The sequence below is a fragment of the Propithecus coquereli genome, unplaced genomic scaffold (assembly GCF_000956105.1).
Source record: "Propithecus coquereli isolate 6110/MARCELLA unplaced genomic scaffold, Pcoq_1.0 Scaffold277, whole genome shotgun sequence".
NCBI lineage: Eukaryota > Metazoa > Chordata > Mammalia > Primates > Indriidae > Propithecus > Propithecus coquereli.
Genome location: NW_012148363.1, coordinates 2,335,267 through 2,361,862, shown reverse-complemented (window position 1 = coordinate 2,361,862; position 26,596 = coordinate 2,335,267). Strand labels below are relative to the sequence as shown.

At 35.5% G+C, this 26,596-nt stretch overlaps 1 protein-coding gene across 1 annotated transcript in view; it reads left to right on the top strand.

Annotated features, from left to right (window-relative positions):
• NKAIN3 (Na+/K+ transporting ATPase interacting 3) overlaps positions 1-26,596 on the top strand; it is a 360,954-nt gene that overhangs the window by 14,899 nt on the left and 319,459 nt on the right. Inside the window, exon 3 of the mRNA XM_012647907.1 lies at positions 4,960-5,040. Within this exon, the coding sequence (XP_012503361.1) occupies positions 4,960-5,040 (81 nt within the window). The remainder of the gene's footprint in view (positions 1-4,959; positions 5,041-26,596) is intronic.

Below are 26,596 nucleotides of genomic sequence, written 5' to 3'. Positions count from 1 at the left end.
TATTAACCCCTGTTACTGTTTAAAAGGTAGGAATCCATATTTTGAAATTTTAAAAATTTTTAAAAAAATATAATAAAAAAAATAAAAGCCTTACCTGGCCACCCCATGCTGGGGGCAATGCCTCCTCCTTTCTGCTGCCATGGATCCTGGTAACTTCTACCCAAACACCCTTCCCCATTGTCTTTATTGCTTCCCTTCCTGTGTCACCCCATTGAACAAACTGTGTACTCCTGGAATGCAGGAGTATGCTACCAATTGCTATGTTCTGGATCTATCCCTATATGTACAGACCATTGGAGAATACTTGATTGAAAAAAACAATAATTCAATTAAATGTTACTGGATAAAATTATTTTACAAGATGGACTGGACAATGATTTCTTATTTCAGAACATGTCCACTACAGCTCAGCAAGAGAAAATGGCCTTACTGCCTCACTTATCTCAGTCTGAACTCAGTTTAGGAATGACATGATAAAATAATATATGCTGAGCTACCTGTTCCTGCCATTAGCTAACTTACTCCTCAAGACTTCTTTCTAAGAAATGTAATGTTGTGGGCTTCTGCCACTGTAATTGAGGAGGGCTCTCAGCACAGAGTATCAGAAGAATTCAATCAAATCACAGAATGAAAGAGCAATAATTCCCCTCCAGGTACGGTCACCACTGATAGGGTACAATTTACTATCTCTGTATTTATTTTTGGAATACAAAAGCAACTTTGCCATATGGTGTTCCTTTACTGATTACAATTTATTTTAGCTAAGGTACAAGGTAGAATATATATATTAGGGGATACCAAGTTCTGTCTTAGGGTTCAAATGTACCTTTTGTACTTCTTTGGCTATAGAAAATATGAAGCTGTGAAATCATATTTAACAATTATAAAGTATTGTTGCAGAATCATTTGTTTCCTGTCTATTTACTCCTAGTTTAAATATTTTAAAATTTACTTATGAATTCTAAAGTAAGATTCTGTCCCAGGATGATTTAAATCTTTATTATTTCATGGCTGTTCATTTAATCAAACAGATGTAAATTAATTTGAAGGCAAATAATTAACAGATTTATTTAACATTTTTTGAAATAAGATTAACTTTAGAATTAAAATTAACTCAAAACTGCCTTTAAAAATAAAAAAAAATGCCAAGTAAATATGCTAGGTCTACAATTTAGTTATTTGGACTTCTATGCAAATGCTTGTGTGCAAAAAACAAAAACTTGTTTAAATTTGAATTTTTATATAGGAACATTTCCCTACTATGTCATCATAAATCTCGTCTCTGAGCTGGTGCTCAACATGAAGTTAAGACTGTTAGGTTTTGATTCATTTGGTACCAGATTTAAATCCCTCTCCACCAATTATTAGCTGTGAAGTCTTGGGACATTTATTTGCTTTCTTTATGCCACAGTTATCTCATTTGGAAAAACCTAAGCCATAGATCATTTTTAAGAATTATATAATGCATGTGACTTGCTTACCATGGCTTAACACAGAGTAAGCGTTTGACAAATGATTGATCAGTTGGTGTCTTTTTTTCCCCCTTCACTCTGCTTTTCTTGCCATTAAAATGTAGGGATCGTAGGTTGCTCTTAAAATTCTTCTGGACAAGAATACTAAACTCCAGAAAATGCTACAACAATGAGTGAGCTTATTTATCCTGTTTACTTACCCTATTTTTTTATTATAAGTCTAGTATATTGTGCACAACATTCTAACAGATTGATTCAAATCTGAAAGAATGAATGAATGAATGGCCTTTCTCCTAGGTGGAAAATAGGCAAGCTCAGAAAGTAAAAATAATTCATATTATAGACTAACTGCTCAATGAGGAAGAAATAGACTGGAAGACTTCCAAAGTTCATTTCAATTAAAAACTGCTGAAATATCCTTGTAAAACTAGGAAATATTTAGGAAGCCACAGAGAACACATAGAAATTCTTTTTTCATCCTTACAGGCCTTGTCTATACAAATTAGGATTTAAAATATACACACTAAAAATAAGCAAAGTGGGAGACAGAGAGAGAGAGATTATGCACAGTGATTTTTCTTCCTTACATTGAGAAATTGTCTTCTTTACTGCAAATATATCTAATTTATCTGGATATGTGAGCATGTAGGCATGCTCCGTAACAACTAAAGGGTATTTGTTAAGAATAGAGAGTCTTATCTCTTTTTTAAATTTTTGCTTATAAATTTTTGAATTATAAATAAAATAACACACTTCAAAAATAAGGCAGGGAGGATAACTAGTCTCTTAGGCCATCGGTTGTCCTAACCCTTCCTTGTTAAATTCCTGTAGACATATTTGTAACACTAGGTATCTCTTTTCCTTGATGTTTATGATCAGACTGCTGTCTCAAGTGCACATCCAGGTATATAGTTTACAACTCCTAACAATCCCAAATTCAATAATACAAAAATTCTTTGTTCTCAACAAGTACAAATTTATTAGAAGAAACTTCTAATATGTTTGCATTAGAAACTCTACAATATTGCTAAAACAAACAAATGATTGATGATGTTCATATCATGAATGTCATATTAATTGAAAAACACAAAAGATACTGTCATTTCTAAAACATTGCAAGTTATAGAACATATGTCCATAAAATAATTTTTGTTAATTGGGTAATTTGGTGAATTGGTCATTTGACAAATTGCTAAATTGGTGAAGGATTAACTTGCAATTAATCTATAGTCCTTTTCCTAAGATATTTTAAAAAATATCCTATCATGTAATACTTAAGCACGCAGCTCTAGAGTCAAACTGTCAGATTTCAAATCCCAACTCTGACACTAAATAGGTGATTAAATGATTACCTCTCCACCTCAGTTTTAGAGTGATGACTCAGTGACATGATCTATACAAAGCATTTAGTACAGTACCAGGAACACTGAAAGCACAAGAATATTAACCCCTGTTACTGTTTAAAAGGTAGGAATTGACAGTTGGAGTTTACTATACTTAGCCTGGTAATTTTATCTTTGAAACTTCAGAAGTAGCATCAATAGTACCATGTGTGAGAGATCCTGAATATAATTCAGTGACTAAATTTTTGCTGTGATTTTTAAATTGATTTGTTTTATTGTGCATTCTTATAACTATGAATCAATTGACCAAAAGAATATTTGTAGGTTTGGGATTGAGTTCTAATAATTAAGTCCTATCATATGACTTTGTAATTAATTTAGTTAATTTTCTTATTTTAGTTTTTTGATAACCTTTGTCACTTTTTTTTCATGACTTAGGTCAACGTTGCTCCCCTACTCCAAAATGATTATAGTTAGATTTATTTTTTAGAATGTAAATTATCAGACACAAGGTGCCATCTTATTAGCAAGAGCTTCAGAATTTGTTGTGGTTATCATGATTTGCAAAAAGTATACATTAAGAATGTAGGTTAACTATTTTCAATATTCGTGGGAACATTTTATGGTTCAGAAAAGTGTGTTTCAATATATTTGGCACATTTTAAAAACTAAGTCCACTCACGCCAGGAGACTTTATGAACTGAAGATTTGCAACATCAGCAATATCTGCAAATACCAAAACCTCATTATATGTTTTTACTTGTGTTAACATTTTAACATATTTTCCAACTAAATTTCCAGTGATTTTGGAGCTTTAACTTATTATTATCATTGTATTGTTCTTTAAAAAACACAAAAACCAAAACCCCCTCTCAAAAAAAAATGATATACAATGGGACATCAAATGTTACCAATAATAGGACTATACAACTACATGAGATTATTGTGAAAAACCTTAAAAATTCATAAATGGCAGAACGACATAAAATGTCAATTGAATTTTACAAATAATTAAAAGCTTCTGATAACATTTTTAATAAGAACATGGCTATTTTATACAGAGTCTAAAATTCATAATTCTATATTTGACACAGCATAGAAAAAGCTAAGGAAATGATTTCATTATTTATTTTAATTTAAAGACACTATGCAACAATTGTAATCACTGATAGAAAGCAATAATTTAATTGGTATGCCCATTTAAGAAATTAAGAATTCATAGATTTTGTGATACAATAAAATGAATGGACCAAACCATTGTATTCAATGTGTTAATTGTGTGCTACGGTGAGTACTATCATCAGTCATCCAAGCTGTTCTGCATGTCAGTTCTCTGGGCCTCAGTTTCTTTGTCTGCATATGAAAGTGGCTGAGTGAGATGAGCCCTGACATGCTCTCCATTGATGAGTCTCAATTTAGGGCTACCTTAATTAATATTGACTAATGCTCTAGGGGAAGGTATTCCCTAATACATAATATATTAATAAAACCAGTTAATCAGTAAGACTGGCAGGTTTAGAGTTTATTGGATGTGATTGGAAGGTATTTTTCCATTATGGAAATCTATTGTTCATTTGCTTCTTCTTAATTTGGTTTATTAATTTATGTGGGTTTTAAAAATATGTTACATGATTATAATTTTATTGTGTGATTGTATTAGAGGCACTCACGATACTCTTAATAAAATAATCCAACAGATGAAAGTGTGTTTTACTCCACACATTTATTTTCAAATATGCTCTTCATTCAAGCTGGATTTTGACAAATATTCCTAAAAATTTGACAGTTTTATATAATAACTTAAAAATGATACATAGATAGCTTAAAGAAAATTTGCATATTTGTGTTCCCTAGAAAAGATAATACTCAGAAAACAGAAATCCAAACAGCACTTGGATTTAACTTGTACTTGCAAGCCAGCAAAGCACTTTAAAAGTAAATCTAGCTTTATTGGTGTCTCCTGAAAGCAGTAGAAACTATTGGATTTTTAATTTCTAGAGATCTTAGGGGAGAACTGTTTTCTGAGCATTTTCTGTTTTTTCCAGAAGACAGACTTATTGACATTTTTATTATTGATTTATTTAGTATACCTGCCTTTCATCTTCACATGTTTCTTCTCTCTCTCCCTTCCCCTTTTTGTCTAGTATACAGTATGGACTGCCCTCTGGGTCACCTGGAATGTGTTCATTATCTGCTTTTATTTGGAAGTAGGTGGGCTCTCTAAGGTGAGTTTATCATGCTTTTAAAGTAAATTTTTTTGAAATCAGTGCATTTGTAAATAAGTATTGTGACTATATGCTATTGTTATATTTATATATATAAATAGAGTAATGAAATACAAGTCATGAAAGAGTTCGGGTGCCTTTCAGAAAAGAATGATCTCGGGAGCGTGTTACTATAAAGGAACTTCAAAGCGATTGCCGTATGATTTAGTTTGTTATGCCAAAGTAAGACTCGGCTTCCAGTGTATCCTTGTGTCCATTTTAAAAAAACATAATGTCACAGTGACCATGACCCCAAATATTAAGTGAGAAATGGTTTTGAACATGCTTGTGTTTAAAGTAGGAACAGGAATGGACTAAGATGTTAATTTACAAACAGAAATGGCAAGTTACTATATTTGTTGGAATATTAGCTGTGAAAAAAAAAATTTGACAAAGAGTGAAAACATGTTAAGTGGAGCACACATTTACTAACAAGTAAATGTGTCAGTGTAGTGATTCCTATTTTCAAATCCTGATCGCACAGAAACAGTTGTCTTAACGCAGCGTGATAGCCATGTTATTTCTCTGTCTACAACTGCCAGCGGGGCACATGATTTTATTACAACTCCTGCAAAAAGTTCTCACCACCCAAATTTATGAGTAACATGCGTTAAGTTTCTAGTTGTGTTTCTTAAACAGTTTTCTTGTAAACCAGCACAATTTTTGCTGTAGTTAAGAAACTTAACAGTATAATTACAAACAACATAAGAAAGCTGTCATTTTTTTAGACTTCTCATTATCAATTACGGTTGATATTATTATTATCAATAACTTATTCTATTGTTTTATGACAATCTCCAATTTTCTAAGTAATGTATTTTTGGTTTAGATATTAAAAAAAAAATCCGTCTTGACTAGCATGGATACTTTTAGAATTGTTTGGTTCTATTGAAGTCCATGTGGTAACGAAGCATATTTAATTCAGCCAAGCAGCAAAAATCCCTGAAGGATTCTTTTTTTTTTTCAGAATCTCCAGAAGTGAATACTCTTGTTTTCTACACTATAACAACCACAATTAAACTTGTCATCACTTTCTTACATTGGCAAATGTATTTGGGAACCAGAAATGACATTTTCAATACTGAGTTCCATGCATATGTACTAACATCTATCTTAAATAATTGTGCTATTGATCAAATTTCACTACTAATTTCTAAGACAGAAAAAAGTACTTAAATGATACCCAGTTATCTTCTCTAAATGCAGATTATGAAATAAGTGATTTTAAAGTATAAATTTTACAAATAAAAAACTATGAATAAGTTAAGCACAACATTTTCAATCTACAGTATTTTATATCTTGTGATTTGAATGGTCATGTTCAAGCATATCTTATATTTCACTACGTGTAAATTATCTTTTATTTTTTCTATATGAACTGATTTGGAATAAATTAGACCACAGGAAACTTATCTTATGGAATTAGCATCGTGGTGTGTTAATAGAAGCCTGAATTTTGAATCATAAATCTTTAGTTTAAATGTTGTCTTTAGCGCTTGGTAACCATGGGCCCATGAGTCTCTGTGAAATATAATAATAGAACCAGCTTTGCCAGTAATGATAATAGTCATGTTTATTGGGTGCTTAGCATTGTTTATGTACATCATATGTGGTAACTCAGGTAAGCTTCACCAGAACCCTGTGAAGCAATAAAAAATAAATAAATACCAGCAGTTATTTGTTCCTTACAAGTCTGATTTCCCACCACTGCTCAAGGTTATTCTTGTGAACTGCTTTTTGTAACTGCTTTTCTAATATCGATGTGCATGTCAAAGTGTTTTTTTCTCATTTATTTGGGTTCAAGGTTAAAAAAATGGACATAGTAGTCCTGGTTACTCCTTTTATTACCCATTCAAATGGCATTAAGCAGTCAATCAAGTATTCTAGGCTATTAAAAAGATAGATAACTTCAAAAGACACATCCTAAAGATTTTCTGTTGGTCTCTCTATTTACTACCTCAAAGAATGGTAACATCTTCCTGATTAGCCACAAAACAGCCTCAATTTCAGTCTGTAGAAAATCTATTCTGAAAAATAGAGCAGAGATAAGGACCCTTGACAAACACAAATACCTCTGCCACCCTTCCAGGTGTCAATTCCTTGTCCAGGTGTGCTGGTTTGTATACTAACCTTACAGAGCTCTGCCATCTCCTACTCATTCATACAGGCATTTCTTAGACTTACTCATTCAGAGAGATTAATAGAAGTCTCCCTGTACCTTGATTTTTGCACAAAACTTAGATTCTGGAATAGTTAATCTTTCTCTAAAAGCTGGATTCAGAGTAATTTCTACAACATCTCTATGAATTTGGGTGTTATTCCAATGACAGACATGGCCTATAAATGGTCGATTTGTACTCCATGGAGCCCATTTGCTAACAGTTTGCATACCTGGAGTGAAAACAGCCTCGGTTCACCTGAAAGTAGTGAGCAATCCTACAGGCAGGAGGGCTACAGCTGTTTATATTTTAAAAGGTTGTTTTAATTTCTAGTAAGATAAATATTGATAGATATAATTTACATAAGCAAAAGCTGTTTGGGATCCTAATTAATTTTTAAGAGTATGAAAAATGTACTGAGGCCGGAAAGTTTGAGAATCACTGCCACAGAGTAACCAGTAAAATTAATTAAATAAATAAACAAATGAAAATAATATAAACAACAAAAGCAAACAGTAACAAACCAAAACAGATAGTACACAAAAAAAAAACAAATAATAATATGGTGCATTAAAATCCAATCATATCGATAATTACATGAAATGTAAATAGACTAAACACTTCAATTAAAGACAGGGATTAGAACACTGGACTTTAAAAAAGTACTCAATGTTATTTATATGAAATAGACTTTAAATATAAATACATACATACATTGAAGTTAAAAAGAAGAAAAATATATGCTATGCAAATCTCAATCAAAAGACAACTCTTTGTGGTCATATTAATATCAAGAAAAAAAAAGTAGGCTTCAAGCCAAGGAGTATGAAGAGAGATAAAGAGAAATGCTGTATAATGATAATGGGGTCAATGTATCAAAAAGACATAATAATTCTAAACTATACCAAATAACAGAATTTTAGAACACATGAAGCAAAAATTGACAATACTAAAGGAAGAAATTGACAAATCCACAAACACAGGTGGAGAGTTCAACACTCCTTTCTTGGCTATTGATAGAAAAAGTAGACACAATTCAGGAGAAATCAAATATTTGAACAATACTGTCAACCAACTTGTATAGGACATTACACCGAAAACTACAAAATACATTTTTAACTCCAGCACATATGGAACAATGACCAAAATTGTATTCTGGGCCATAAAAACATCTCAATAAATGCCTAATAACTGAATAATACAGAGACTCCACAGTAATTTCAAATTTGTTGTAAGATATCTAGAAAAATTACAAGTGTTTGGAATTTAAGGCACATACTTTAAAAGAATCCACAAATCAAAAAAGAAATTTAAAAGAAAATTTTAAACTATTTCAAAGTATGTAATGAAGAAAACACAGAAAATTCATATTTTTGGATTAATGCAAAGCAGTATTTAGAGGAAAAATATAGCTTTAAATGTATATTAGAAAAAAAGTTAAAAATCAGTGATACATAACCTTCCATTTTAAGAAATAGAAAGAAGAGTGTAAAAAAATGTACTGAGGCCAGAAATGAGATACCACAGTTGGCTCTTTGAAAAGATTAATAAACTGACAAGCTCATAGTAAGATTGTTCAAGAATAAAAAAAGAAACAATACAAATAATATCAGTAAAGAAAGAAGAGATATAACTACAGATCCTACAGAAATTAAAAGACTAACAGAGGGGAAGGAGGCTCAAGGTGGCTGACTAGAAGCATTTCATGCCTGCCTTCTCCACTTAGAAGAGACAGAACAATGCATAGACAGTCACACTTCAACTACATCACCCAAGAGAGAATTCTGGAATGCAACAGAGAAGTGACAGCAGAGGGACACCAAAAGCAGGGGATAAGAAAGAGAAGCAGCCTCTGTGGCTGAAAAGGACTGGGAGCCCAGAGTGACTTTCCAATGCAGGCAAAGAGTGAGGGAGAGCCTTCCAGTGGCCCCACTGTCAAATCACACAATCCTAGCCTCAGGAAGAACCCTCTTGACTTCCCAACCCCTAAAACTAACAAAGGGAGCTGCTAGGATAATATGAATGGAACTATTCCAGGAAGGGAGCCAACACTGGGGCCCACAACCTTTCTGAGACCTTAGCAGCTACAGCAAGGTGCCATTTTCAAACCTAGCCTCTGGCAGATTGCATGCTGTCCTGGGGCATTACAGAAACTCTGGCTGTCACTGCTGAGGCCTGGGAGTAACTGGCAGTGATTCTGTATCTAGGAATAGGAAGTGAGCAAGGAATGGGCAGTAGTGGCTGGTGCAGGAAGGGAGAACTGCCAGGATTTGAGATAGGACATGAGCAGGCCACAAGTTGCCACCGGGACTCAGCTATGAGCTAGGTGGGGGCTCCTACAGCCAGGGCATATGGGGAAAGCCCTGCCAGGACTGGGGCTTGAAGGGAACATGCATGCTCCACCAACTGGCCCAGGCAGTGGCCACCAAATATGACCCAGCCTCTCCATTGGTGGGGTCTCAGTGTAAGTGCGACTGCCTCTCACTCAAGCACTCCATCTAAGGCCTGAGAATCACCCCACATCACCCACCATGGTTAGTGTCTGCTCTCACCATTGGAGAGTCTGAACACAGCCCACCCAGCCTGACTGGCCTCACCCCACCCCCTAAAGACAGAGCACATAGTCCAGGGTTCTTGGGATTGCCCAACACAATCCACCACCTTGGGTACCTCAGCACTACTCCCCAGGGACCTGAAATTGAGCCTAAATTTCCTAGCCCCTTCCACCTCAGCTGGCACATACTTGCCAGCAACACTTATGGGCCTGGAGACTGGCCATTGAAGCCAAAACCAACACACAATGCTCAGGACCCAGAGATCCATTCTACCATGGTTATTGGCATTGTCCATACCACACCAGCTTCCCAGAGGCCTAAGAACATGCCCACCCACCTGGTCCACCACTGCCACAACCAGCATCCAAGCAAGCCATTGGAGGCCAAAGATTCAGCCATGGGTAACTGCCAACACAGGTGCCAGTATACACTGCCCTGGGTCACAAAGATACACATGCTCAGCCCACCACTCTCACCACTGGGACATGAAGACTGGCCTATCTGGAATTCCAGTCCCCAGCACAACTTCATAGTCTCCTCTAATAAGTCACAGATACCACTAATGCTATTTATAGCCCAAGAAATCATAGTGAGACTGCACTACTGCATGCACCCAGAATCAGAACCAAAGTATTCTACCCAACCAACATCATAGATGCATCTTCAGGAAAAATTCCTCCTCTACAAAAGTAAATTTAAAGATAGGAAGAAGCAACTGTGACACTAGATGCACAGATATCAAGGTAAGGATGTGGGAAATGTGAAAAAGCAAGGAAACATGACACCTTCAAAGAAACACAATATTTCTCCAGCAATAGGTATTAATCAAAAAGAATTTTTGAAATCCCAGATAAAGAATTCAAAATATTGATTTTAAAGAAGTTCAGTAATATACACAAGAATTCTAAAAAGCAGTACAGAGAAATCAAGAAAAAAATTCAGGATATGAATGAGAAATTTATAGAGAGAGATTTTTTTAGAAGAACCAAATAGAAATTATGGAACCGAAGAATTCATTGAAGGAAATACAAAATACACTTGAAATCTTCAACAATAGACTAGAGCAGGCAGAAGACAGCATCTCAGAACTTGATGACAGGTCTTTTGAATTAATCCAGTCAAGCAAAAATAAAGAAAAAAGAATAAGTAAAGCCTTTATGGTGTTCGGGACACCATAAAGCAATTGAATTTATGATTCATTGGTATCCTTGAGGGTGAAAAAACAAAGAAAGGATTAGAAAAACCTATTTAACAAAATAATAGATGAAAACTTCCCAAGTATAACAGGAAATTTAGACATTCATATAAGGAGGCTCTATGATATCCAGGCAAATACAAGGCAAAAAATTCTTAGAGAGTGAATCCTAATAAGAGCAAAAGAAAAACATTTAGTCACCTATAAAGGAAACCCCATCAGACTAACGGCAGACACTTCAGAAGAAACCTTAAAGGCCAGCAGAGAATGGGATGATATATTCAACATGCTAAAAGAAAAGAAAAAAAAAAAAAAACAGCCAAGAATACTATATGCAACAGTATGATCCTTCATAAATCAAAGAAATAGTCTTTCCCAGACAAGCAAATGCTGAGGGAATTCATTACCACTGGATTGGCCCTACAAGAAATACTAAAGGGAGTTCTAAATCTGGAAACAAAATGATGATATTTACCATCATGAAAACACACAAAAGTGTAAAACTCCCTGGTAAAGGAATCACACAAAGGAAGAAGAGAAATGACTCAAATGGTACTACTTGGAAATCCACCAAACCATGATGACAAACAATAAGAGAAAAAGAAAGGAACAAAGAATATAGGAAACAACCAGAAAATAATTAACAATATGACAGGAACAAAGCCTCACATATGAATATTAACCTTAAACATGAATGTATTAAATTCTCCACTTAAGAGATATAAAATGGCCAAAGGGATTTTTAAAATGATCCAAATATATGCTGCTTACAAGAAACTCACCTTACTAGTAAAGACACATATAGAGTGAATGTAATGAAAAAGATATTCCACACAAATGGAAAACAAAAAGGAGCAGGAGTATCTGTACCTATATCAGATAAAACAAACTTTAAGTCAAGAACAGTAAAGAAAAGACAAAGAAAGTCATTATATAATGATAAAGGGATCAATCTAGCAAGAGGATATAAAAATTTTAAATATATATACACCTGACACTGAAGCACTCAGATTTATAAAGCAAATATTACTACATCTAAAGAGAGAGTTATACTACAATACAATAAACGTAAGGGACTTCAACAACCCTCTGTCAGCATTAGACAGATCATCTAGACAGAAAGGCAACAAAGAAATAATGAATTTAAACTGGACTTTAGTCCAAATATAACTAACAGACATTTACAGAACATTCTATCCAACGACTGCAGAATATACCTTCTTTTCATCAGCACATAGAACATTCTCCAGGATAGACCATATGCTATGCCATTAAACAAATCTCGACAAATTATAAAAAATCAAAAATCCTGTCAGGTATCTCCTCAGACCATAATGGAATTAGGCTAGATATCAATACCAAGAGGAAACTTGGAAATTATACAAATAGATAGCAATTAAAAAACATACTCCAACAACACTTCTGCACAGCAAAAGAAATAATCCAGAGTGAAGAGGCAATCTGTTGAATGCTAGAAAATATTTGCAAGCTACTCATATGAGAGGGAACTGATATCCAGAATATACAAAGAACTCAAACAACTCAACTAGAAAAACACAAATAATCCCATTAAAAAGTAGGCCAAGGACATGCATAGACATTTCTCAAAAGAGGACATACAAATGGTCAACAGGTATATGAAAAAATGCTCAACATCCCTAATCATCAAGAAAATAAAACTTAAAACCACAATGAGATATCATCTGATCCCAGTCAGAATGGCTATTATTAAAAAGACAAAAATAACAGATGTTGGTGAGGGTGTGGAGAAAAGGGAACTCTTCTACACTGTTGGTGGTAATATAAACTAGTACAGCCACTAAAAAAACAGTATAGAGATTTCCCCAAAAAATTAAAGGAGAATTACTATTCAATCCAGGAATCCCACTAATGGGTGTCTACCCAAAGGAAAAGTAATCAATTTATCAAAGGGATACCTACATTTGAATGTTTACTGAAGCATTATTCACAATAGCAAAGATATGGAATCAACCTAAGTACCCATCAATGGAAGAATGGATAAGGAAAATGTGATATATATACACAATGGAATACTATTCAGCTATAAAAAAGAATGAAATCATATCATTTACAGCAACATAGATGAAACTGGAGGTCCTTAGCTTAAGCGAAATAAGCCAGGCAAAAAATATAAGTATCACATATTCTCACTTATACACAGAAGCTAAAAATTTGAACACATGAGGATAGGGAGTGGAAAAATAGACAAAAGGGAATGGGAAAAGTGAGTTGGGGGGAGGAGGAGGATGAAGAGAAGTAGGATAAAGGGTACAAACATACAGCAAGATAGAAGGAATGAATTAAATGTTTGAAAGCAGAGTAGGATGACTACACTTAACAAAAACGTATTATACTCAAGTGATGGACACCCTATATAACCCGATTTGATCACTACGCATTATATACCTGTAACAAAATTTCTCATGTACTCCATAAATTTGCACAAATTTTAAAAAGACAAAAAAAGGCTAATAGAAAAAACCTTAAACAACTTTATTTCAATAAGTTTGATAAATGAAATAAACAAATTTCTGGACAGAATAACTAACACAAACAGAAACAGAAAATATAGATAGCCATAAATATACAATTAAAAACTTTCCTACAAAGAAAAACTTCAAGCCCAGATGATTTCAATGATGAATCTATCAAACATAAAAGAAATAAATTGTGCTAATCTTACCCAAACTCTCACAGAAAATAGAGGGAATACTTTCAAACTTTAAGAGCTAACATAATCCTGATATCACATTATAGACAAGAATTAAATAGACATCAATGTCCTAGGAATCCTTGGCCATCTCCTCAGGAAATTTCTCATTAGCCATTCTGCCAAGAGAGCCTCCGCATGGTGACTTATTTATCACCACTTGATCTTCTCTCCTCTTCTCTCCCAGGCTGCTTGCTAAGATCAAAATTCCTGCTCCTGTATATGGCAAATCAAATCAGCTCTGCCTTCATCTTGTCTTCACCAATCCAGTCTATTCCCAAGAATACTCACTTTTCTTATCTGCAAAGGCTCATCCAAATGTGTTCCTTAAAAATGAGCCTGCTGCCCTGCAGATGAGAAGTGTCACTCCCTCAGATGGCAGAAGCATCTATAGTCAGGTTATATTTAAAGATGGTTTCTTTTGGTTCCCCATTACATTTTAGTACACTTTAAAGTGGTGGTGATTATTAATCCTCAAATAATTTCTTCTATTGGAAAGCAACAATGACTTGACATTCTTCTTTCTTTTCTCTTTTGGCCAGAGTTAAGGATTATTTGGTAAAAGTTTTTTTATCTCATTACATGTAAAAATATAAAAGTTACATAAAATAGTGACAGAAGCTAGATAGACAAGAAGAAACATCCCTTTTGCTTCCACCATTCAAAGACCACTGCAATTAATATTTTGGTTCAACTTTATTCTCATTCTGTTGTGTCTCTGTGGTTTTTCTTTTCTGTATTTTTTTTAATATCATTGAGATGATACTGTAGAGGAAATTTTCATATGGACTTTTTTAAAAATTGGGCTTAATGAAAGACATTCCCATGTTGTTACTAAAGTCTGGTTAATACTTTTAATTTTTGCAAAATATTACATCAAGTGGACATAGTTTTTTTCCTGCTCTTTCCTAATGAAATGTTAAGGCTTCTGGTACATTTTTCTCAATTTCTTCTCTAAAAGGTGTTCTATTAGCTACAAAATATGAGTATCTAGAATGTCATTACACATATTAATCCCTTTCCCTATTTTTTGGCTATTTTCACAGTGAAAAAAATCTTATTTTTTTGTTTTAATTGGGATTTCTTAAAAATTGAGTCTCTCCCATTAGGCACAGTAATCCAGCTCTACCCCCACTCCCCACCTCCCACCCCCCCACACACAGTTTTTGTTAATGGACTTTGTCTTTTTGTATATTGTGTTTTAGTAGCTTAAAGTTTTTGGTCTTCAATCTTTCTGGAGCATGATTTTGCTGTACTGTACAAGGTGATGATCTAAACAGATACTTTTACCAATAGCTGACCAATGGTGAAAACAATATTTATTTAGTAGACTTCTCAATGATTTGTGATGCCTTTTTTATGATAAAATTAATTTCTATAGGGTCTATTTCTAGAATATTATCATTTTTAGAGCAGTATTAATTATATTAGTTTGTATACACTTTATAATAAAAATTATCTATTAGCAATCCAGTCTTCCCAACTCTCTCTGATTTGACCTAATACATTTGTTTCTTTAGATGATGTTTAGAACAAATCTGTTTCAAATACATACATGTATATGTGTATATCTCACTTTAGTTTTGTTTTTATTCATTATATTTAACTTTTAATTAATTTAGAAAAGATTGAGAAGAATTTGTATTAGAGAATTTGGGAAGAAAGTTTTGAATAGCAGAATCAATCACACAGGATGTGAACTAAAACAAAGTTCAAACATCAGATTCCTTATGAACTAGTCATCATAGGCTGTGCCAGGATTCCTGGGTGTCATTTGACAGAAGCCATCTCTAGCTAATTCATGTGGAAGGGACTGCGTTAGGAGGATAACAGGGGCTTCAGAGCCAGGAGGCTGGAGACTAGGTCTGGGAACAGCCGGGAGATAGAAGGGCCCCAGAGCCCAGGAGTTGACAGTCTTGTCAGAGAGCCACTGCTTAGATGGAAAGAGGATTCAGCTGTTGACCATCTGCTCACGATTTAAATTACTGGGGTGTGATAGAGAGACTGTATAATTATCCCAGCTGGATCCACCACCTGCCCCTTCACTAGGGGAGGACAGGGTTCAAGATTAGAGGTCTTACTGATTCCATAAACTGGGAAAAAGCTAATTTCAGTAAAAGAAATTGGAGAAGTCTCATGAAAGGGAGACAACGGCTATCACAGAGGATTGCTTAACCATTCTTATTAACTAAGAGTGTACATTGTCATGGGCACGAACATTCATACTTCTGGCCAATTACAGGGTTCTTGATCACAGCCTCCAGATTTTCCCTTGGCTCTTATCTCATCCACTAGCCAGCCCAGCACCAGGTGTGTCGGTGCGGTCCTGAGTGTCCTGGTTCTCTCCACATCTTCCGGCACTTGAAGGAGATGGATGCATTGTTTTTAAGGAATGTGTGCATGCATGGTGGGGTGAGGAATGACAGTAAATGGGTAACTGAAGGTGTCTGTACTTATGTAATCTCCTAGAGCCTCAGTTTCCTGTTCTGCAAAATGAGGAAAACCATAGCACCAACCTTATTGGGTTGTTGAAATAATGAAATAAGATAATGCCTATACCGGGCTTAGAAAGGATCTTGGCATACTGTGAGGTGTTAGAAAATGGGAGCCCTCATGATTGCCATCAACATCATCATCTTTATAATTATTGAAGGAATTAACAGACATCAGGATCCTTATCTTGAAAACCTCTGGGATACATATTTATTACTATGCAAGAGCTATAAAAGGGAAAAATTGTAGGACTAAGTGACTTGTTTAAAAAATATGAAGCAGTCCCTTGTGATAGGACCTCAGATCTGCATATTAACTTCACAGCTGTAACACTATTAATTAAATCCTTTCCTTCAACATGTAAATAGCTTTTGGATATACATCTGCGGCCAGATTCTCCTAGTGTCCTTACTGCTCCCTCTAGGAGTACTTTAAGCATCTTTGGAAGTCTCTAAGGCTGTTTTTCATGCCACACTTTAAGATCACCAAGGGCACGATTAATAAGTTATTGCTGCTTCTTTGGAAGTTAACGAGACTGGAAATAATTTTTCCTCCCTAGGAATACATTCAGAATGTAAATATGAAAACCCATCTTATTTGCTATGTTTAAAGATACTGAAAAAGAAGTTATGCTGAGAACTCAAGTTGTACTATTTTTATTCCAAAGGAATTGAACTGATATCTTAATGGGATCTTTTTGATTACTCCAAATTGTAGAAACCTCAGGCTAATATTTCTTCTAATTGACTTTTCTTGAAAAGTGTGGAACTTATAGATTAGTGACCTTAGAGAATTTTCAATGTATCACATTTTCATAGAATTCTGAATGTGTATGACTGTGCATGAGTATAACTTACACATAAAAACGAATGTAAAGACATTCTATGAAGACATATTAATCATGAGCTTTGAGTAGGAGCCTTCTAAAGACTTACAAGCAGGGAGCAGGGGAGGGGGATGGACGAACTCTTACTGATTTCCTATACTGTACAGGTACCTTCCATTTCATCCTTAGCTCTAAGGTAGATATTATTATCTTTATTTTATATATTAGAAACTTTAGCTAGGAGAGGCTTACTTGCTCAAGGTGCATACACAGTAAATGGCAGTAAATGGAGATGGTGGATATTGACGATTCCAAAGCTACCTCTTTCCCATTCTAGTACATCACCTTCTACACCAAAGAAAAACACATCTTCATTTGTTTCGCTATGTCATGTTTTAACAACTGCACTTTTTCCAGTTTTTGGGTATTTTGATTCTTAAAGAAATGGAGACCATTTCCCCAAGAGGCAATAATAGCACTTTATTGTCCCTTTTAGACTTAAATTGACACCATTATTCATGAGGGTCCTCTTCTTAAATCTTCAGTGGAATCATTGACCTCAGCAGCCAGCCAGCTTCAATGAGATGATTCTTCTTTTCAAGGCTCATTCTTATTATCTAACAGTGGTGAATTGTTTCTTTGAACTTACTAGGAAAAGTCTTCTTCTTGACCAAGATTCATTTTCCTTCAAGGTTAGATTCTTGTATCAACTTGGGCTTTGGGAAAGCACTTTCAAGTAGGATAATTTTAGACAGTCAGTTCAGAGTTTGGCATGTGAACAATTGCATAGGAAACAGAACTCTCACTCCCTTCAGCTGCTTACAGTCTATCCGTTGCTTTTGTTTCTAAATTAGCATTCTAAATATTTTTGTGACTCATAGAGTTCTTTTTCTGATGGCAGTTTCAAACTAAATCAAGGATATATAGCATATTTCCTTTTTTATTTAAACAAATATAACTTTCTGAATCCAGTAATGAGTTTCAGAGTTATATTTATCTTTTCCTTTTGATGATATCTTCCTATCTGGTACTTTTTGAAAGAAATCTTGAAATGTGATATTTATGGAGGGCTGGAGATAGAGTACAAAATATCTATATTCAAGAATAATATATCTGGAAAATATTCAGAAATTATCATCCCAAAAACCCAGCAAAACTATGCCTGCTTCTAAAACTATAAAAATGACATACTGTTTACTATATCATAAAGTAAATGGAATATCTCTATCAATGAACACATTGAAAATATACATATACTCAATTAACTAGAGCAACAAAATATTTTAGATTCTGGACTATTACATTAGTATATATGTATCCTGCTTTTCTTAAAGAATATTTTTGTCTTAACATTGGCTGTGGAGGGATGGCTGTGGAGGGATGGCTGTGGGTTTCTGCCCAGATATGAAGGATCTATAAAGGAAGAAACATTGCAATATGCTTCCAGGCATCAAAGCTAAATGAGACCTAAAAGACCTACAAATGTTTATTTTTATGTTTGGTTTCTGCATTTTTCCAAAGTGAAACAACTGTATTCTTTAGAAAATGGCAAGGCAATGTAAATATAGTTATGCATGTCTTACTCCAAAGATTTAAACTATACCTTTTCTTTTGGCAAACATAACTTCTTAAAGTCAAATCCTCAGTGTCTTTCAAGACACTAAATCTCAATTCTATAGAAAGATAATTGATTCCTCCTGTAGCTTTTTCACAATAAAGAAAATTATAAGCAAGTTTAAATTTAGTCTTATATTTTTCATAAATCTCATCAAATATAAACACTTTGAAAATCTTTACTCTAAAAAGCCAATTTAACACATTGTATGCCTGTATCAAACATCACATGTACCCTATAAAGATATACAACAATTACGTACCCATAATAATTAAAAATTAAAAAATTAAAAAAAAATAATAAAAAGCCAATTTGAGGCTACATTGTAATCCGGTGATGTACAGAAACCAAGATCTAGTCTACTACGTAATTGCTGCAACCTGGGTGGTATTAGGAGTTTTTAATCAGAAATTTGTGTTGTAGTCTTATGCTTTTCTGAAGGGATTCAAATAGGTTTTTCACAAAAGCAGATGGATATATCATTCAACCAACAGTAGCTGTATTTCTTGTTATATGATTAGAATCACTGTATTAACAAGGCCTCTGCCAATATAATTGAATAATTACCCAGAAATATGTTGTCTCTGTTATTTGTATTTTATCATTTATATTCTTACGAAAATAGGCCAAAGAAAATTTTTTTAAAGAAGGATAAACATTTTACCTGTGTTTTTGGTTTATTATCTTGACTTATTGAATTGTAATCATGAAATAGTTTTATCTCTTTGAATAAACTGTTTTCCAAATCTCTGTCCCAAATCCTCTTTCCATGCTTTAATGCGCTGTGTACAAATTCTGTAACATTAGTCAGGAAAACTTAGTCGGATTCAAATCTGTTCCCTTCCCCTCACCAAAGCTGACTATGCTGGAGGCCTTCACAGAGTTCTCTTTCCCTGGTCCAGACTCCACTATGGGCGAGGAGACGGGAAGCAGTGGTCGTCCATGGCCAACCGTGAGCCGATGCTGGAGGTTGCCAGGGATCCTGAGCTCTTGCTGGCCTTGGTCTGTTCCAGCGACTGCTAGTGGCCTCTGCTGATGAATCTCCAAAGATAACAAATTCTCCCACTAACTTCAATAAGCCAATATTTATTTTTAATTAATCTGTAATTATTCTAATACATGACAGTTTGTTAAGCCACTGGCTACATAACATTAGGCCATTCTGAGTAGACCATGACTGCTGAATTTGCATGTAAACATTATTATCAAGACAATTTTGGTGCTGCAGAGAAATCACACCTTCATAGCTTATATTCAAACGCTTTGCTGTGTTTTTTAAAGACAATTTAAATATACTACTGCAGCATTTTTGATGCAGTCAATTGGACATAAGATCATTTTAGAAGAACAATGTGTAGAATAAATAGAACATGAGTAAATGCCATTACAATTTTTAATTTCCCTGTTGTGATGTTAATTAGTTTGCTTTGAATACACAATTTCTTTTTTGTGACATGTCACTTGAGAGGACAGTCCTGGTGATGAAGAATTTCAGGTGACATTTGCAATGGTTCACAAGATTATAACAGAGAGCCTGATACACATGTTTAGTTGCATTTATTTACTTTTTAAAACCAGAATAGTATCATGTATCACTGGGTAGTCTTATAAAATAAAATTGCAGCACACAGTCAGATTATGATTGATGAACAGTAAGCCGAAGGGCCCTGCAGGAACAAAGGAGTCTAAGATAACAATTACCCAACACTGTTTCTATTACAGAGGCAAAACATAAGTCATTTAAATGTTTTGTGTCAAATTTTCCTATGTAACTTGTTGGGGGGAATATCACAGATAGCAATAATCTTATCTAAAATGTTCTTTTTGCACAGAGAAAGTTTCTTTCTGAGCCACTGTGCTATGATGTCATGAGGAATTACAGGTCTGAGGCTTCAGCGGAATTAGGTTAGTGTCTTGAACACAGATGCCTCTAAAAGTATCTGTGCATCTGATCTGTGGTTTGTCTGGTTGTGGCAGCCACCGGAAGCCTGATGTTTCCCACAAGCTGCCTTAGCACAAGAGCTCTGGATCCCTGCCTCAAAAAGGGTAAGTTTAAGAAGGCAAGGCGTGCAGCATGATGAGAAGCTCAAACCAGATATATGGAGAAATATGTGAAAAGTGGCCAGAAGATTAGTGTCAAAAACGAGAGGTGGGAAAAGAGATCACTTTCATTCTCTCTCAATGCAGGGAGGTGCTAACAGAATGACAATTGACAATTCCTTGTCATGAGATGCCTTTGGTAGGAAGCTCCTAACAAGTCAATGTCTGCCTACTAGCAGGGCTGGCTGGAATCCTGCCCAGGGAAGGGTCAGGAAACATGAGAGAGTCCAGCCCTTTGGGTCCTATCTGAGGACTAGCAGAGAGGAGGGAGGATAGAGTGAAAGTGCCTAGAGTCAACAATGCCCGGAGAGTGAGGCAGAACTAGCTGGTCCCAGTACAGGCCACTGAATGGAGGCAACAGGGGAACAGAAGTTAAAAAGAAAGGACACAAAAATCACCAGGGTGTCCGATAATCACAAATGAGCTCATCTCCTCTGCCCTTTGGAAGCCTCAGCATTGATTCACTTTTGCCTGTTTTCTGACTCAGGAATAACAGTAGTACAGGAACAATTCAATGTCCAGTTGTGCAGGTAGTAACTTGTCGGTGCGCTTACGTGTTAAATCCACACGTTGAAGCATCTAGCTGTCTATGCTTCATGAAAGGATGGCTTTTATCTGGGAACTTTCATCCTGCTACAGAGGACAGATGGAATATCTCACAACCAAATAACAAAGGAGACTGAAAAAAACCAAATTAAGGGATTAAAAAAGTAATTCTAATTCTACATTATTCTTGTAGAAGCCACTTGGACTCAAAGTCTGAGAACTTATTTATGAAATCCAAATATCGGTGGTTCTTAATTTCTTAAAAGTATAGAAACTTTAAAAGCATACATTTCTAAAATTAAAATTAGATGGGGAAGGACAAAATATGAATGAAATTTAGTAAACTCAAAATAAAAAGGAAGAATATCCATGTTAATTTACAAATGGGAAATACAGGTTTCTATAAAAATCATATCATTTCCTAATTTTCTAGATGTTCAACTACATCCACCTAATTATTCATTAATTAACAAATAGTGGTGGAAGTTTCTGGTTATATTCCCTTTTTCTGGTTAAAAGTCTAGGAAAATCCTGTTTTTATCTGAGGTGGCAAGACTCAAAAGCTATAATTTTTTGCCTCTGTATCAGTAGACATGGTTCTCTACGTGAGTTTTGGCCACTGAGACACATTCGGGAGGACTGAGAGGAACTTCTGGAAAAGCTGCTTAAAAGCTAATGAATTAGAAGCAGGCCCAAACTTGATGACTTCAAAAAACACAAATTTGTTATCTTACATTTCTTCTGTAGGTCAAAAGTCTTGCTCTAGGTCTCAGTGGGCTAAAATTGAGCTGTCGGCCTGGCTGCATTCCTTTCTGGAAGCTCTGGAGAAGAATCTGTCTCCTGGCCTTCTCCACCTTCTAGAGACTGCTCTCATGCATGGCTTGTGAATGCCTTCCTCCATCACCAAAGCCAGCGAGGGTGGGCCACGCACGGCTTTCTCATGCTGCCATCTCTCTGGTTTCCTTCAGCTGGAAAAGTTTCTCTGCTCATGTGATTAGATTGGGCTCACCTGGATAGCCCAGGCTAATTTTCCCACATCAAAGTCCTTCATTTAATCATATCCACAAAGTCCACTTTGCCATGTAAGGCTGCGGTCCCCAACCCCAGGCCATGGAATCGGCACTGGTCCATGGCCTGTTAGGGACCAGGCTGCAGAGTTCCACTGCCACCACCACCACCCCTGCTCTCTCCCCCACCTCCACTGCCATGGAAAAATTGTCTTCCATGAAACTTAGGAAGTTGGGGGCACAACAGGAGGCGAGCAGTGGGTGAGTGAGTGAAGCTTCATCCGTATCTACAGCCGCTCCCCATCTCTCCCATCACCACCTGAGCTCTGCCTCCACACATACCCCTTTTCCCCAATCTGTGGAAAAATTGTCTTCCATGAAACTTAGGAACGGGGCAGGGGTGCAGCAGGAGGTGAGCAGCAGGCTAGTGAGCAAAGCTTCATCTGCATCTACAGCAGCTCCCTGTCACTCACATCACCGTCTGAGCTCCGCCTCCACACACACACCTGCGCCCCCAAGTTGTCTTCCATGAAACGGTCCCTGGTGCCAAAAAGGTTGGGGACTGCTGATGTAAGGTCACATATTCACAGATTCTGAGGATTAGAACCTGGACATCTTTGAGGGCTTTATTCTGCTCCCACAGCAGGGGCAGCCATCTGGTCCATGAGGTGACTTTGAGGATGTTAACCATGCATGAGAATAGTTGAGTCAAATGAAAAAATGAGCCTTGGACTCTAGTAACTCCAAGGAGCTTTTAGACCAGCCCAGAGATGCCCATGACCAGATTTTTTTACAATAGAAAATGTGTTTAAGCCATTGTTTGGGGGTTTGAAATATACAGCTGAAAATAATGCCTAACTAATCATATATAATTCTACAGTCAATTTTACTTCGTATTTACTTGGTTTGATACCAGGAACTAGGGCTATATCCAGTGGCTGCCCTCATAAAATGTTCAGTATACAGCTGGCCTGCCAATCCGTAGGTTCCATATCCACAGACTCAACCAACTGCAAACCAAAAATATTTGAAAATAAAAAAACAATTAAAAATAGCAATATAATAATAAAAATAATCTGAATTTAAAAATATAGTACAACTATTTACATAGTATTTACATTTTATAAGGTATTTTAAGTAATCTAGAGATGATTTAAAGTACATGGGAGGATGTGCATAGGTTAAATGCAAATGCTGTGCTATTTCGTATCAGGGATTTGAGCGGCCTAGGATTTTGGTGTCTGCAGGGGCCCTGGAACCAATGTCCCATAGATACTGAGGGATGATTCTAATAGGAAAGACAGACATTAAATGAGTAATAACAATAAAATGCAGTATTATGACAATGGGAGGAAAAAGAAGGCTGATATTTTAGAGCAGGGAGCACAATCTTCGTAAGAAAGAGGGGATTAGGATTGTGTACAGTCAGTAAGGAGTAGCATCGCAAGTAACACACTGACCCTCACGAAGATACTGTGATTGACCTACCATCAGTGAGAAAAGTGCCTTGAGTTGCCACTTTTTAAAATTCTTGTAATGCATTTGTGTTTCCATCCATCTCCATCCCACGCTTTTTTCTCAGACTCTCTTTTGATGAGCATAGATTGAAGAGAGAACTCCGTGAGATTGCATGGATCAGGACTAAGGCTATAACCCTCGGGAGGTGAACTTGTAGAAACATGCTTTTAACAAGAGAGCTATGAAGTTACAGACCATGACCATCAGTGGCCTGGAAATACTTGTTCAGGCATAGTTAGGAAAATATGCCAATCTACTAGGGGCCCTTTGGAAGTTATCTGGAGTTAATTTTCCTGAGTATAAATAGACAAATGTGTTCCTCAACTATAAGACTCTTTGACTACACAACTGCACTATTTAGCTTAGAGTCAGTACTGATCCAAAAAGTATTTCAAGAAAGGGTAAATACGCTTTCTGCAAAATCCCCTTAAGAAAGCATGCTGTTGAAAGAAAAATGGTGTTAAAGTAAGAAGTCCATTCAGAACAAGCACTATATCCCCACACTTATTTTAGCTACAGAAATTCAATTTGGTTGAGCTGTCTGGGGAGTTTATTTGACCCTGTTTCCAGAACAATGTGCGAGAGTTTGACGGCATCATTTCTAAATGGGCCATCTGATGTTTTAATTTGCAGATATAATTCATCATTTATTCTTGTCCTGTTATTATAGAATTAATGAAGAAAATACTTTCTCTGTGTATTTGAAATATTAGGGGCGTTAAGGTATTTTAAGTATTAATCTGAGAAAACACTCTCTGCTGCTTCAGGGCAGCACAGAACATCAGAAACACGGATTGTGAGCTGTGCTCATCGTTAAGTGAAATACTGAGGCAAGGGGTGTAGTTATTATTTCCTGCATACTATTAATCTTGCATGCCGAGAGCATGGTATGAATGTCAGTTGAGTATAAAAGGCAGCCAGGCTACTGGTCCCTGAAATCAATGACCATCAGAAGAGCCTAGACATTGGGTGATGGGCATGAATAATTGAAGACTGATTTGTTAACCATGCAGAAGTGAAGTTAGCCATGCAGGGAGACACATTGTCAATTGCCAGCAATTTACTATGTTTTGGAAAACCACAGGCAGCAATTTACAGAAAAAAATTAGGCCCGTTACTGTACACGTGTGACATTTTCTTGATTTAAGATGTCAATCTGGAAAGCTGTAAACTGACACCTGGAGTTTAGAATGAGGTTATAAAGTTTATGAAGAACTGCTTTTCCCTGAGAATGTCTCTATTTCTGCTCTGGGAGACCCCTGAATGCACACCTCCTGCTGGGGCTAACCATGTGTATGCAAATGAGCACTGTCACAGAAGGGTGATGCACCTTCTCTGGGGACCATTAAGCACCTTTGCATTACGCAGTGCTCAAATGCACTTGGCATCCATACTACATGGTGATGAGCTTTTATTTCTTGGAAAAAAAATTGTTGTCCATATATTTCCTTAGTCCTGTGCCATGCTAGGGGTATAACCACTTTCATCCTGCCGTTGCAGTTCTTCATAAGAAAATGATTAAAGGAAAATCCCCTTTTTATTAGTGTACTTTCTTTATACTCTTTTTCCCTATTGGTTTTAAGTCAGTTACAATGATTTCTTCATATTTGAATTTGTAAAAGGGTGAAATGAAGGTAGTCTTAGCCCCCAAGTGGAATTTGAAGTCCTAGAGTATCCTGAAGGAGGACTGTTATTGGAATAAAATTCATGAAATACAGCACCTCACAGCTGAAACATAATAAAGTATAACCTATGACTGATCATTTTTGAGTGTTACTGAAAATAAATTTATTCTCAATATTTACATTAATTTATACACCTCTCCAAATATTTCTAGCAAGCTTAAATCTTGCAAATCGGAGTTGTAACTGTTACTCGTAATCTGGAAGTCACACATGCCAATAGTAACTATTTTTTAAAAATTGAGTTTAACTTTCCATATGAGAAACAAGTCAAGATTTCCTATGTGGGTCATTGTTAGCAAAAAAATCAATCTGAAAACTAAGACATATACTTTGTTTCTTCTTTTCACTCTTTCTCTATTTGCCCATCTGAGTGGACCTATAAACTCCTTTACAAAGTAATGGCAGTCTTGTGTTTTGCTTTAATCATTCTTTTCCCAAACATTTCCCCTTTTGAGAAAAAAATAACCATTTGATAAATTATTTTTTGATCATCTATGTGAAATATTAAAGGCAAACTGTAAAATGCTAAAAATTGATCATAAAAGCCAAAAATTGAACTTTTTGACAGAGATTAGTATTAGACTGTAATTCTAACTTTATCCAAAGGTCTGTGTTTACTTTATTTTTAAGAAGATCAAAAGAAAAAGTTCATATGAATGAACTAGTTTTAACACATTATATTGAAGACTGACACAGCTCTGAAGTAGCTCAGCAATCTTCCATTGATTGCTTTGCCGTCTATGGCAAACAACACTCTTGCTGCTCTTGGCAAACATGCATTTTCCTACCTGATAGTTTAGGAAGCACAATTTTGGAATGTCAATGGACAATGGCATTTACCTTTTCTAAAATACTCTCTCTTATGTAATAACCAAGCATCTGTAATTAAGGCATCTAAACTTAGATCTAATTTCCTTAAATTTTCTTACTGTAAAAGTAACATACATCCATAATTATTATAGAAAGAAAGTTTTTAATTATTTCTACAATCTTGACTTTAGGAAATTTAATCAATGAAATCATATAGTTTTATTGTGCATACTTTGTCTATAGTATTTTTAATGTAAATAAAGATATACTTTCTTAA